At 43.9% G+C, this 15654-nt stretch overlaps 1 protein-coding gene across 1 annotated transcript in view; it reads right to left on the minus strand.

Moving 5' to 3' along the window:
* LOC126095413 (uncharacterized) overlaps window positions 1-15372 on the minus strand; it is a 76446-nt gene extending 61074 nt beyond the window's left edge. The window contains exons 1-2 of the mRNA XM_049910211.1: window positions 15114-15372; window positions 6566-6776 (exon numbers count right to left, since the gene is read on the minus strand). Coding sequence (XP_049766168.1) covers window positions 6566-6776; window positions 15114-15233 — 331 coding nt within the window. The 5' untranslated portion in view covers window positions 15234-15372. The remainder of the gene's footprint in view (window positions 1-6565; window positions 6777-15113) is intronic.
* Between the last annotated feature and the right edge of the window lie 282 nt (window positions 15373-15654).

A 15654-nucleotide genomic window follows, 5' to 3' on the forward strand; every position in this document is an offset into this window, starting at 1 on the left:
TAGTGAAGTAGGTAAAAAGACGAGGGCTAGTAGAAATCCTTGGGTAACAGAAGAAATATTGAATTTAATTGATGAAAGGAGAAAATATAAAAATGCAGTAAATGAAGCAGGCAAAAAGGAATACAAACGTCTCAAAAATGAGATCGACAGGGAGTGCAAAATGGCTAAGCAGGGATGACTAGAGGACAAATGTAAGGATGTTGAGGCTTATCTCACTAGGGGTAAGATACATACTGCCTACAGGACAATTAAAGAGACCTTTGGAGAAAAGAGAACCACTTGTATGAATATAAAGAGCTCAGATGAAAACTCAGTTCTAAACAAAGAAGGGAAAGCAGAAAGGTGGAAGGAGTATATAGAGGGTCTATACAAGGGCGATGTACATGAGGACAATATTATGGAAATGGAAGAGGATGTAGGTGAAGATGAAATGGGAGATACTATACTGCGTGAAGAGTTTGACAGAGCACTGAAAGACCTGAATCGAAACAAGGCCCCGGGAGTAGACAACATTCCATTAGAACTACTGACGGCCTTGGGAGAGCCAGCCCTGATAAAACTCTACCATCTGGTGAGCAAGATGTATGAGACAGGCGAAATACCCTCAGACTTCAAGAAGAATATAATAATTCCAATCCCAAAGAAAGCAGGTGTTGACAGATGTGAAAATTACCGAACTATCAGTTTAATAAGTCACGGCTGCAAAATACTAACGTGAATTCTTTACGGACGAATGAAAAAACTAGTAGAAGCCGACCTCGGGGAAGATCAGTTTGGATTCCGCAGAAATGTTGGAGCACTTGAGGCAATACTGACCCTACGACTTATCATAGAAAATAGATTAAGGAAAGGCAAACCTACATTTCTAGCATTTGTTGACTTAGAGAAAGCTTTTGACATTGTAGACTGGAATACTCTCTTTCAAATTCTGAAGGTGGCAGGGGTAAAATACAGGGAGCGAAAAGCTATTTACAATTTGTACAGAAACCAGATGGCAGTTATAAGAGTCGAGAGACATCAAAGGGAAGCAGTGGTTCGGAAGGGGGTGAGACAGGGTTGTAGCCTCTCCCCGATGTTATTCAATCTCTATATTGAGAAAGCGGTGAAGGAATCAAAAGAAAAATTCGGAGTAGGTATTAAAATCCATGGAGAAGAAATAAAAACCTTGAGGTTCGCCGATGACATTGTAATTCTGTCAGAGACAGCAAAGGACTTGGAAGAGCAGCTGAATGGAATGGATAGTGTCTTGAAAGGAGGATATAAGATGAACATCAACAAAAGCAAAACGAGGATAATGAAATGTAGTCGAATTAAGTCGGGTGATGCTGAGGGAATTAGACTAGGATATGCGACACTTAAAGTAGTAAAGGAGTTTTGCTATTTGGGGAGCAAAATAACTGATGATGGTCGAAGTAGAGAGGATATAAAATGTAGACTGGCAATGGCAAGGAAAGCATTTCTGAAGAAGAGAAATTTATTAACATCGAGTATATATTTAAGTGTCAGGAAGTCGTTTCTGAAAGTATTTGTATGGAGTGTAGCCATGTATGGAAGTGAAACATGGACGATAAATAGTTTGGACAAGAAGAGAATAGAAGCATTCGAAATGTGGTGCTGCAGAACAATGCTGAAGATTAGATGGGTAGATCACATAACTAATGTGGAAGTACTGAATAGGTTTGGGGAGAAGAGAAGTTTGTGGCACAACTTGACTAGAAGAAGGGATCAGTTGGTAGGACATGTTCTGAGGCATCAAGGGATCACCAATTTAGTATTGGAGGGCAGAGTGGAGGGTAAAAATCGTAGAGGGAGACCAAGAGATGAATACAACAAACAGATACAGAAGGATGTAGGTTGCAGTAGGTGCTGGAAGATGAAGAAGCTTGCACATGATAGAGTAGCATGGAGAGCTGCATCAAACCAGTCTCAGGACTGAAGACCACAACAACAACCTTCCTCCAGACTACGACATGTATTGGCTGCATTACTTTCTTAACTCCCCCCACCTGTTCTACGTCTGGCCGATTTTAACGCCCATAACCATTTCTGGGGTGGAATGAGGATGTCTTGGCAAAGATGTCGAGAATGTGCTAATGCAACTCAACCTTTGCCTGCTAAATGCAGGTCCCCCACTCATTTCCGCATGGCTCATGGCACACACTCGTCCATTGATCTGTCCGTTTGCAGTCCTGGACTTCTTCGATACGGTGAGTCTTCAAACAGCAAAAACACTTGGGCTGCCTCTGTAACGGAAGCACACAACATACGGCACCAACAATTTGCACACGTTGGAGTTGCCTTAGCTCCAACGTGATGTACTTACAACTACACAGAACACTGTTCTGACCAGACTAACACTTGAAACGTATTGAGGAGGTTGCACAGGTGCTGTTCGTGGTCAAATAGAACAGCGCAACCTTCAGGCTTGACTAGCATCTGCATCATGTTCAAGCAGGTATTTCTCGCGGCGTCTACATATTTTCGTTCAGTCCCAGTAGTCGACTGTAGCGCAGTTTACAGACAGAATGTTACCACGAACCGCTGGGAACGAACTACAGAAATCTCGACTACCCATGCAGCTGTTACTGCTGAATCCATGCCACAGGAAACTGAGGCTCGTGTGATGTGGAGCAAGAGTCAACTGGGGCATTGAGTGGTGAGGAGGAGAGGAGGAGATTTAGTGTTTAACGTCCCGTCGACAACGAGGTCATTAGAGACGGAGCGCAAGCTCGGGTTAGGGAAGGATGGGGAAGGAAATCGGCCGTGCCCTTTCAAAGGATCCATCCCGGCATTTGCCTGAAGCGATTTAGGGAAATCACGGAAAACCTAAATCAGGATGGCCGGAGACGGGATTGAACCGTCGTCCTCCCGAATGCGAGTCCAGTGTGCTAACCACTGCGCCACCTCGCTCGGTATTGAGTGGTATTCTGCTGTGTTCTGCAATGAGTCTCCCGCCTCTTCGTGGTTTTCACATCCACGCCAAAGTGTTCATGGCACGGAGTGTGTGGATCGTTCACTGGCCTGTCTGTTCCCCTTATTTGTCACTCACAGAGAACATTTTTGATGCTTCGAGTCAGTGATCTCCACGATCGTGCACGGCATCTCTTTCAGATGTCTGAAGATATCCCTCAAGATGACACTCGGAGGCACTTTTCTTTCATGTCACAATTACTACCAAAGTACGAGGAGAGTTCAATAAGTAATGTAACACATTTTTTTCTGGAAGCAGGCTTATTTTATTCAGGATACCAATAAGCCATGTTACTGCGCACTCGTTGGGCTACAGAATCGTCTTCTGCAACATACTCTCCATTCAACGCGAAGGCCTTACTCCATCTTACAGGGAGCGCCTGTATATACGCATGGTACCACTCAACGGGTCGACGTTGGAGCCAATGTCTTGCTGCATCAGTAACCTTCCCGTCATCCACGTACTGCTTCCGGCGGAGTGAGCCTTCAGTGAGGTAGAGATGAGAGTTGGAAGGCGCGAGATCCAGGCTGTAGGATGGATGAGATAGAACAGTCCATTGAAGTTTTGTGAGTCCCTCTAGCGTGCGCAGACTTCTGTGAAGCCTTGCGTTGTCATGGAGAAGGAAAAGTTAGTTTGCATTTTTGTGGCAACGAACACGCTGATGTTCAACACTGCAGGAGTCACAGCTGTGTGTGGCCAATCCGCAGGTGGGAGATCGGTTTTCGAGACCAAGTTGCGATGATGACAGATGCCTCGCCCAGCGATTCACTGCCACGTCTTCGTAGATATTTTGGAAGTGTCTATGAATATGAGTAATGCTCCAATTTTCGTCCAAGGGAAACTCAGTTTCAACTTTCTGCTTGGAACGCGTCTCCGTTGCAGACACCATTTTGAAGGCTAAGCCACCTATCGGAACTTCATGAAACTGTAGGGGCTGCTGCGAGAATGTTCAACGATGTCCGACAACAAATTCCGCATTTTTTCAGCCGAAACTGGTCCATCTCGAGGACCCACCTCAGTGTCGCTGTGGCTCCCACTTGACTGTGGTTCACATCTTGTAGGACTGTCCAATTTTAGCCGCCCTCATGCAGACTTTTAACCTTCCCGTCACACTGCCTCAACGGCTAAACTAGTTTTACATTTTATTCGTGAGGGGGGTTTTTATCACTCAATCTAGGGGTGGACTTCTGGCCTTCTCTCCCTGGCCTTCACCCCCACCCCCCCTCCATTGTACCTCTTCCTCGCTCTTTCCTTGCTGTTTGTTCGCCTCGCTGTTCGTCTTTTTTACCCTATCTGTGTTTCTGTAGCCTTGTCTTTTCAGGCTGGAGATTTTAATGTGTTGGAGAGTGCCTGGGTCATTCTCTTTAATTCTTGCGACCAGCTAGCCCAGGCCATTTGCTATATTATTTTAACATCTTCCACCGCTTTTTTCCTCTTAGTGCATGCTTTCCCCTTTTGGCTTACTTTTCTCGTTTTCTCTTTCAGTGTGGTTTCCAGTTAGTTTTACGGGTTGTTCTCTTTTGCAGAGTCTTTCGGGGAATGATTTTAATCCGAGACCAGTTTGACTAAGGAAAAAGGGACTGACCACCCTGCAGTTGACTTTCTTTACTCTCCAAAGCAACCAAACAACTCGCGTCATAAATTCGTTTCCACGAAGGTCAGACTTCGTAATGATGTTCATAATGGACATCAGTGTCGAATGGAATGAAAATTTTAACTATTTAATACCTGTTATATGAGGAACGTTTTCAGAAAGTTTGGTAAATATCGTAGTGGTGTGCCCGCGAGGTTAGAGGCGCCATGTCACTAATCGTGGGGCCCCATCAGTTCTCCCTCGGACATTGGTGTGAGTATTGTCGTTAGCGTTAAGTTAGTTTAAGTAGTGTGTAAGTCTAGGGACCGATGACCTCAGCAGTTTGGCCCCTTAGGAATTCACACACGTTTGAACGTAAGTAGTGGTGTTTAATGGAATTACACTTTCCACGTGATGACTGGGTATTGTGTGATGTCCTTAGGTTAGTTAGGTTTAAGTAGTTCTAAGTTCTAGGGGACTGATGACCATAAATGTTAAGTCCCATAGTGCTCAGAGCCATTTTTTTTACAGATTCCATTTCAGTCAGTGTATATTCCCTAAATCCTGTGCCTGCAAAAGGGGCCTCGTGATGTCAACAGCGATAGCAGGCTGGACAAGAAAATGAAAAGAAAAGAATGGGTAGTCTGTACTTCTCTCCACAAAGAAGAATAAAGGTATCAACAGCGAAGCGGGCAGCACACTACACAATGCTGAACCAGCAGTAAAAGCAGGCTGGTGGTCTTTTCAACGTTGACATACTAAGAGATGGAGTGCTTGTTCGGTTGAAAGATAATTATGATCTATAGTAGGGATAGTGTCTCCAACTAGAGTGAGGTGAAGATAACTAGAGAAATCTGTATTAGAATAACACGACAGGTATTTTAGTCTCGCTTTTTCCTAATCCGATTCGTGTCTTAAGCGATGGGTGACTTAGATCGTTGTAACTGAGGCAGAGAATGTGTACGTCATTGCTGAATGTCGAAGCTTAATGATAACAACGAAACTCTATGCTCTGTTACAATGTCGACAAAATTTCACTTAAAAATGGGACCTGCATTAGACAGTGTCAGACTATGTACTTCCATCGGAACAATGAGCAGCTGGAACATGAGATGCAGTCACACGTTCAACTGAATATTAGTAACACAACAGCAGTCCAAATGAAAGTTGCGAACAATACAAAAGCAAAACGAGGATAATGGAATAGTCGAATTAAATCGGGTGTTGCTGCAGGAATTAGATTAGGAAATGAGACACTTGAAGTAGTAAAGGAGTTTTGCTATTTGGGGAGCAAAATAACAGTGATGATCGAAGTAGAGAAGATATAAAATGTAGACTGGCAATGGCAAGGAAAGCGTTTCTGAAGAAGAGAAATTTGTTAACATCGCGTATAGATTTAAGTGTAAGGAAGTCTTTTCTGAAAGTATTTGTATGGAGTGTAGCCATGTATGGAAGCGACACGTGGACGATAAATAGTTCAGACAAAAAGAGAATAGAAGCTTTCGAAATGTGGTGCTACAGAAGAATTCCGAAGATTAGATGGGTAGATCGCATAACTAATGAGGAGGTACTGAATAGAATTGAAGAGAAGAGAAATTTGTGGCACAACTTGACTAGAGAAGAAGGGATAGCTTGGTAGGGCATATTCTGAGGCGTCAAGGGATCACCAATTTAGTATTGGAAGGCAGCGTGGAGTGTAAAAATCGTAGAGGGAGACCAAGAAATGAATACACTAAACAGATTCAGAAGGATGTAGGTTGCAGTAGGTAGTGCGAGATGAAGAAGCTTGCACAGGATAGAGTAGCATGGAGAGCTGCATCAAACCAGTCTCTGCACTGAAGACCAAAACAATAACAATTTGTGCACACCGAGGAAAGACGACATACGTTACCATTCATCATCATAGTTTAGTCTCGGACTTTTGGTGCACACTGTGTACTACAATTTCAACAGTCTCACTGGCTTTGCCATTGAGTTCGTTCGAGCACCACCTGCTGAGACGGGGGTGGTCTTGTACGTACCGTCGTCGAACCCGGGATTGAAGGGCGCCACGACGGCGCCCGCCAGCAGCGCGCCCACGAAGAGCGGCGTGAAGTGCGGCCCTCCGAGGCTCGCCACGGCCAGCATGCTGCCCGGGCGCAGGCCGAGCCGCCCCAGCTCGCTCGCCGCCGCCACTGACCACCGCGCCAGCTCTCCGTACGTCACCTGCCTGCCGCCCAGCTCTGGGTACACCTGCAGCAAGCGCCGAGGCCTTCAGCCACGTCCACATCAGTCTCGCTAACTGGAATACGAGCTCCTGTCTCGTTAACAAATCATTTATCTGCATCTATACCTACATCATTAATCACACTTAAGTGCCTCCCGGAGCTTTTTCCAAACCTGCTTCGCAGAGGAAGACCGCACTGCAGTTCCTTCTCTAAATCCTCGCACGAACGAAAAAATGGCTGACATCGAAATAAATGTCCAATGAATAGAAAAGCAACTGAAATCACTCAACAGAGGAAAGTCCACTAGACCTGACGGGATACCAATTCGATTCTACACAGAGTACGCAAAAGAACTTGCCCCCCTTCTAACAGCCGTGTACCGCAAGTCTCTAGAGCAACGGAAGGTTCCAAATGATTGGAAAAGAGCACAGGTAGTTCCAGTTTTCAAGAAGGGTCATCGAGCAGATGCGCAAAACTATAGGCCTATAACTCTGACATCGATCTGTTGTAGAATTTTAGAACAGGTTTTTTGCTCGCGTATCGTGTCATTTCTGGAAACCCAGAATCTACTCTGTAGGAATCAACATGGGTTCCGGAAACAGCGATCGTGTGACACCCAACTCGCTTTATTTGTTCATGAGACCCAGAAAATATTACATACAGGCTCCCAGGTAGACGCTATTTTCCTTGACTTCCGGAAGGCGTTCAATACGGCCCCGTACTGTCGCCTGATAAACAAAGTAAGAGCCTACGGAATATCAGACCAGCTGTGTGGCTGGACTGAAGAGTTTTTAGCAAACAGAATACAGCATGTTGTTCTCAATGGAGAGACGTCTACAGACATTAAAGTAACCTCTGGCGTGCCACAGGGGAGTGTTATGGGACCATTGCTTTTCACAATATATATGAATGACCAAGTAGATAGTGTCGGAAGTTCCATGCGGCCTTACGCGGATGATGCTGTAGTATACAGAGAAGTTGCAGCATTAGAAAATTGCAGTGAAATGCAGGAAGATCTGCAGCGGATAGGTACTTGGTGCAGGGAGTGGCAACTGACACTTAACATAGACAAATGTAATGCATTGCGAATACATAGAAAGAAGGATCCTTTATTGTATGATTATATGATAGCGAAACAAACATCGGTATCAATTATTTCCGTAAAATATCTGGGCGTATGCGTACGGAACGATTTGAAGTGGAATGATCATGTAAGATTAATTGTTGGTAAGGCGTGTGCCAGGTTGAGATTCATTGGGAGAGTCCTTAGAAATTGTGGTCCATCAACAAAGGAGGTGGCTCACAAAGCACTCGTTCGACCTATACTTGAGTATTGCTCATCAGTGTGGGATGCGTACCAGGTCGGGTTGACAGAGGAGATAGAGAAGATTCAAAGAAGAGCGGCGCGTTTCGTCACTGGGTTAGCAAACTCAAGTGGCAAACTCTGCAAGAGAGGTGCTCTGCATCGCGGTGTAGCTTTCTGTCCAGCTTCCGAGAGCTTGCGTTTCTGAATGAGGTATCGAATATATTGCTTCCCCCTACTTATACCTCCCGAGCAGATCACGAGTGCAAAATCAGAGAGATTCGAGCGCGCACGGAGGCTTTACGGCAGTCGTTCTTCCCGCGAACAATACGCGACTGGAACAGGAATGGGAGGTAATGACAGTGACACGTAAAGTGACCTCCGCCACACACCATTGGGTGTCTTGCGGAGTACAATTGTAGATGTATATGTGTTCATGGAATCAGCTTCACAATATTACTGTTAATCCACTCTCGAACAGCACGCGGAAATAACATCTGCATCTTCCCGTGAGAGCTCTGATTTCCCTTATTTTATTATGATGTTCGTTTCTCCCTATGTAGGTTGGTGTTAACAAAACATTTTATCATTCGGAAGAGAAAGCTGGTCATTGGAATTTCGTGAGGAGATCCCGTCGCAATAAGAAACTTGTTTGTTTTAATTATGTCCCCAAACCTGTATCATGTCCATGATATTCTGTCGCCCATTTCTCGATAATGCAGAACGTGCTGTAGTTGTTTGAGCTTTCTCGATGTACTATGTTAATCTTATCTGGTAACGGTCCCACACCGTGCTGCAGTACTCCAAAACAGGACAGACAGTCGTAGTGTACAAAGTCTCTTTAGTAGATCTATTATGTCTTCTAAGTGTTCCGCCAATTGACACAGTCTTTTTTTCGCCTTCCCAAAAACACTTTCTATGTGTTCTTCCCAATTTATGTAGTTCGTTACTGTATTTCTTAGGTTTTTAGCTGAATTTGCAGTCTTTAGATTTGATTGATTTATTGAGTAACAAATGTTTGCCGTATTCTTTTAGTAAGCATATGGATGGCGTCACACTTTTCATTATTTAAGGTCAATTGCCAATTTTTGCACCATACAAATACCTTATCTAAATCGTTTTATAATTGATATTGACCTTATGATGACTTTACTAGAACGATAAACGGCAATATCTTCTGAAAACAACCTAGGACATTGTCTCAGATTGTCTCCAGAATAGTCTATACAGGTAAGGAACAGCAGAGAGCCTATAACAGTACCCTGACGAACGCCAGAAATCACTTTTGTTTTACTCGACGACTTCCCATCAGTTACTACCAATTGTGATCTCTTTTGCAGGAAATTACGAATTCATTTACATAACTGAGACGGTATTCCATAAGCACGCAATTTGATTACCAGACGCCCTTGAGGTACGGTGTCAAAAGCCTGTTGTAAACCTAGAAATGCGGAATCAATATGAAATCTGTTGTCGATAGCACCCAACACTTCGTGTGAGCAAAGAGCTAGTTGTGTTTCATTAGAACGATTTTTCTAAATTCGTGTTGACTGTATGTCAATAAACCTTTGTCTTAGAGGTATTTCATAATGTTTGAACACAATATATGTTCCAAAATCCAGCTGTATATCGACGTTAATGATATGGGCCTGTAATTTAGTGGATTACTCCTATTGTCTTTCTTGAAGGGCTTAGCAAGAGCAGACTAATAGATGTCATTATGGTTGGAGCTAGTAGACCAGTTGGACAAGGATGACGGAAAAAGTAGACCATGAATTGTCTAAAACTTAAAGAGTATAACAAAACGCTGGTCTCTATTATATGATTGGTTTTTAGCACAAATCAAAGTGAATATAAGCCCAATTTTTTTAATTGTGGTAATCACTCCCTTATGTACATGTATCCTCGAATCTATCTTCCAAGACAAAGGAACGAAGAATAAATATTACAGTTTTGCATCATACTGATTATAGGCTTCCTTGAAATGGAGCACAAGCTCGGACTGAATAAGAGTAGTAATCTCCTTGGCACTTCTTCTTCTTCTTCTTCTTCTTCTACTGCTACTACTACTACTACTACTACTACGAACTGCAATTTGAAAAGTATAAATTTTGAATGGAGGACTCACAAAGGTAACACCTAACAGCACTCAGATCATAATAGTTATGATGGCAGACTGCAGAGTGTGATTGTCTCGTAGGCAATGAACGTCTGTCTGAAACGTACAACTAAAAACTGAAAATTTCTGTCACTGGTAAGGGAGTATTTTTGTTGTTTTGATGGTGCAGCGCAATACTTTAGTTTCAATTTCTACAAGAGTGGTCTGAAAAGTTCTCGGAATCACCACGAGAGGTCAGCACTAGTGCAACGAGTTGTTCACGTGACATTCATTGGACTGGTGCCTGTAAACACGTGCCACGTCAGTGCTCTTGGAAGAGAGCTGTGGCGGTGACGTGGCACTGTTGTTGTTCCCGCGTAGTAATTTGCGAAGATGGATTCCAGCAGTGATTAAGTACTTCGTAAAGAAAAGTTGATAGCAATATAATAGAGTCCAGCGTTTTGTTATACTCTTTAAGTTTTAGGCAATTCATGGCCTATTTTTTCTGCCATCCTTGTCCAACTGGGTTACTATCTCCAATCATAATGGCATCTATTAGTCTGCTCTTGCTAAATCCTTCAAGAAAGACAATAGAAGTAATCCACTAAATTACAAGCCCATATCATTTCCAGAATACACTGGGGGACTCTGTTCCTTCATATTCAACTGTTGCCAAGTGGATAAATGAATTTAAATTTGGTCGGGAGAGCTTAGATGTTGGCGAAGATGTGTCACTATTCTAGAAATCATTGCAAAAGTGCACAAAATGGTCATGAAGGATCTCCGATTCAAAATGCTGGAAATTCACCTGATATGGCTCCGTCAGACTTCCATCTCTTCCCAAAAGTGAAAATTTTTCGTGGTGGACGAAGATTTACTTCAATCGAAGTTGCCGGAGTTGGCAACTACTTTGCAGGCCTGGAGGAAAATCATTTTCGAGATGGGATCAAGGCACTGGAACATCGTTGGACCAACTGCATTAATCTACAAGGAGACCAGATTGAAAAATAAAAAAAAGTTTCAGTGATGTAAGAACTAGTTTCTATTCCATTCTGAGAACTTTTCAAACCACTCTCTTATTACGAGGTCATACCGCAGCAACTACACACGTAACCCTAAATTTTCGCACTCAGGAAGTATGCAAAATAATAATAATAATAATAATAATAATAAAAAGTTTAGTTAAGTACAAGTGCTGTCGTTCAAGTACGAAGCCAAACATTCGATGCCGCGCGGGGTAGCCGTGCGTTCTGAGGCGCCTTGCCACGGTTTGTGCGGCTCCCTCTGTCGGAGGTTCGAGTCCTCCCTCGGGCATGGGTGTGTGTGTTGTTCTTAGCATAAGTTAGTTTAAGTTAGATTAAGTAGTGTGTGAACCTAGGGACCAATAACGTCAGCAGTTTGGTCCCATAGCAACTTTCCACAAAATTTCCGAACATTCATACAATATCAAAGAGTATCAAAAAATGCGTTACTTGTAGTTACTACACAGTCCAGGTAGCGACTTGAGCACCCGAATGTTTTGCTGAACAATATTTCGTGTAGAAACTGACTGCGAATTTCATGATCATAATCTCACCTCTATGTAGTTATTTGTTGCGTGTACCTTATTTATTGCAGTAAAATAGAATGATACAAAAATGTTGTTACTGCATCGACTTTGAATCTTCGAAGAAAACATTGATTGCTAAGTAAACATAGTGATAAGTGGTGAACCTTCTCGACGCATACTGAACCAGACACGCAGAGAACAAAGAAAAATCTGTCGACCCAGGAGAAACCACGCTAAAAACGAAGAACATCGTCCCTGGCCTTGATAATGGGCTCTATTCGGTGATGAGGAGATATGCTGTATTTCAGTTGAAGCCACTCATTGGTTGTTGGATTCGGTAGAACTACCAGATTTCTAGAATGTTGAATACTACGTTTCACGTGTTGTTTCAAGTTATCATAGGAATTTTCTATCGGTTCTATCGGTTCGAACAGCGTGTTTTAGCGGGCAGACTGGTGCGATAATGTGCCTCAATGTTCATCAAACCAAAGACGTATGTAAGCAGCCCGGTGAACGAGGCCGTTACAGTGGGGAACTACACGGTCCACAGCATACTCATCATCAAAATGTAGAAGGAAGGGCAACGCTGGCCTAGGGTGACACTCAAATGAACATCCTCGTTAATGGTTACGGTAGTCTGAACGAGTGGGCGCTGATACTGGTACGAGAAACACCACCAAAACATCACAGAACCATCTTCTGCCTGCGCCAGCCCATTCACGCAGTGCGGGTTGAAGGCCTCTTTCGTCTGGTAGTCCATTCATCGTTTTACATCATTTGAGTCCTTTGGGCTATGATTTGAATCAGAGACCTGTGTGGCTGAGGAAACAGGGACTCATAACCACACAGTTTACTCCCTTTAATGCCAAACCAATCAACCACCCATTTTTTGAAAAGAGGAAAAATCGTGATTCGTCGGACTACACTACCCGTCTCCAGTCAGCAATCATCCAGTTTATGTGAAGAGGCGCAGCCATGTGCAATGGTGTAGACAATGATCTTTTCGGAGGAACCCGACTACAAATGTTTATTGCATGCGGTAAGTTCGGAAAGAGGTTGAGATGGCCCTCCATTCACTGTCGGCCACAGTACCTGTTGTGGTGTCACCGCCAGGCACCACACTTGCTAGGTGGTAGCCTTTAAATCGGCCGCGGTCCGTTAGTATACGTCGGATCACTATCAGTGATTGCAGACCGAGCGCCGCCACACGGCAGGTCTAGAGAGACTTCCTAGCACTCGCCCAGTTGTACAACCGACTTTGCTAGCGATGGTTCACTGACAAAATACGCTCTCATTTGCTGAGACGATAGTTAGCATAGCCTTCAGCTATGTTATTTGCTACGACCTAGCAAGGCGCCATTACCAGTTACTATTGATATTATGAATAATGTACCGTCAAGAGCGACGTTCACCATTTATCGATTGAAGTTAAGTATTCCACCAGCTACGTCCGTTTTTCTAAAGTCTGATTTTCTTGTCCTGTTCCAGACCTCACGCCAGCCTGCGTGAGCTAAAACACGTGCCTTGCGGCTTCCTCTAGTAAACCGGTGTTGGCTCTCCTGCCAACCCACAACACCTGTCGTGCTTAAAACCTCTTGTCATCGACAAGGCGTGGTACCCACCTCCAGTTCCTGTCGGTTACTATAATCTAATGACCACTGTTCCTACGGCGTTTTATATGTCTGGGAACAGTACACCATTTTCTACAGAAAGTTGTATGGTCAACGTTGATTCACCAACAAACTGATCTTGTTTACAGTGATCTGGGCACGTCCAGGCACGATAGCTACTTTCTCTCATTCTCTTACGTGTCCATTTCGATACACCTTACTTTGATGGTGCCGTACAACCGATGGGCAAGTAGAGACCGCTTTCCTGCAGTGACTTGACCTTGGCAGTGGGGGATCACATGAGCACCTGATATCATTAGTATACGACCTAGAGGGCTCCAAAACGATCAGCGTGCTCCTTTAACTTGCTAACTAATTATTTGCCGGTGTGCTTATGTCAGCCTAGTTGTCACTGTCTCCCACTTTAGAAACAAAAACAAAAAAAGTCGAGATCCGATGTATATAACCACCCCACGAGTGTATCTTGAGAACTTCACAGGTCAGGACAAACATCTTAGGTGGACAGTACGATAACAATTGTGTGGGACACTGCCATGCATGATTACGGTTCACGTATGCCTTTCAACATCCTCAGTGCGGCTTAACTCGTTGTTGAACGCCAATGTCAAATCGACGCAGCCGTGTAGCAAACCTGACTATATTTCTCAGGATATTCACAGGCATCCGCCACTGATAGCGCGGAGATAATAGATCGCACCGTATGCTGCACCTTCTTTTAATACAGAGTTGTGAGATAGTGATTATAAACAGAGCAAAGGTGACGGGGCATAGATTTGTTGAGTCCTCTTAACTCGGACTAGCGGGGTAAAGTTCAGACAGCGACGCATGTCGTCCGAGTTAGCTAATCCAGTTTGTCATTCCTCCAGTGGAAGTCGCTGCGTCTGACGTCTTTTCTCGTTTTCACGCTTAATTTCATTTTGCAACAGCAATTGCCTAGCCAAGAACACCATTTTCGGTATCCCGTTAGATTATTTGATCCAAAGACCTCGTCTTCCCAAATTTTTGACGACGCAGAAGCCATAACCTTATTTCAAAATCGTCTCTAACTCAAATGCCAATGTTGCAAACTTTCCGGTGGTAGAAATAATACAACGTCCGGAATGCAGCCCTGTATGCATCTGAAATGTCGAGCTAGACAAAACCATGAAAAAAATTTAAAAGAATGGTTGCTGATGAAAGACACTATATTCGAGAAAGCGGCCGTGAAAGCTGATTTGAAAATAAAGGAAGGGGTGAGGGGATGTTGTGAAGACCGGTAAAATGTGGAGTAAGTAGCGCAGATAACTGGAAGAACTAGTATGATATGAATGGCTGTGTACAAAGAAATCAAGACCTGGTTTAACCAGCGGAAATACTGATGGCAGACAAACAGGTAAATATTCATTGTAACTGATGTATGACACTCCATCCGATATTCGCTATATCCGGGTATGGCGGTGAGAACCAGCGACAGCTTAACTGAACGCATGTATTTTATCTGCTTGGTCCTCCTCTACGGACCGAAGTTTTTCTTTTCATTCCCGCATCGTGCTTCCACGAGGTCTCCCCTACGAAAGAGGAGACGGGAAGGAGAAAGAAAGTCACGGCCATGTCACAGGCTGTGAGCTGTACTTTTATCACTATTTGTGTACCAATGATACCAGCTGCCAGGGTGACCGCTCTGGATTCGGAAAGCGTCTTTCACTAATTCCACATTGTTGCTGATGTACTAAATGTCTCCGCCACGGCTGTTCTGTGGAATAGTTGTTCAATGAAGTTTTAGAGGGAGAGCCAGTACTTACCAGAGCAACTGCGTCTCCGTGCTGGCGCAATTTCTCCAGAGTGTATCGAGCCAAGTTGTCGGGAAGCGGTGCGTTGCTCTTTGGACCGCGCTGAATTTTGTCGTCTTTCGATTGGACCATAGCTGGTTCGGATTCGGTGAGTGCTAGGAAGAAACGAAGAGTAAACCTTGGTCTCACTATGTATGTGTATGTAGCTAGTAACTAACTGCGATGGTTTTCCTTGAGTAAGGCTTTTATAAGTGCACAGTGACTGCAGCCCGTGATATAGTGATATCTTGATGTAGTCCATTGACCTTTGGATTTTCTCGTGAATGGATCGACGTCGTCGATAGCTGGAAGCAAGCGCTTAATGTGTCTGGCCGTGTATCAGCGAGTGCGTTACTCTCCCTATTACATCATCCGCCATTGATAACGCGGAGATAAAAGATCGCACCATATGCTGCACTTTCTTTTAATACAGAGTTGCGAGATAGTGATTATAAACAGAGCAAAGGTGACGGGACAGAGATTGCTGAGTCCTTCTTGCTCGGCCTGGCGGAGT

This window comes from Schistocerca cancellata, chromosome 8 (genome assembly GCF_023864275.1).
Source record: "Schistocerca cancellata isolate TAMUIC-IGC-003103 chromosome 8, iqSchCanc2.1, whole genome shotgun sequence".
Classification (NCBI taxonomy): domain Eukaryota; kingdom Metazoa; phylum Arthropoda; class Insecta; order Orthoptera; family Acrididae; genus Schistocerca; species Schistocerca cancellata.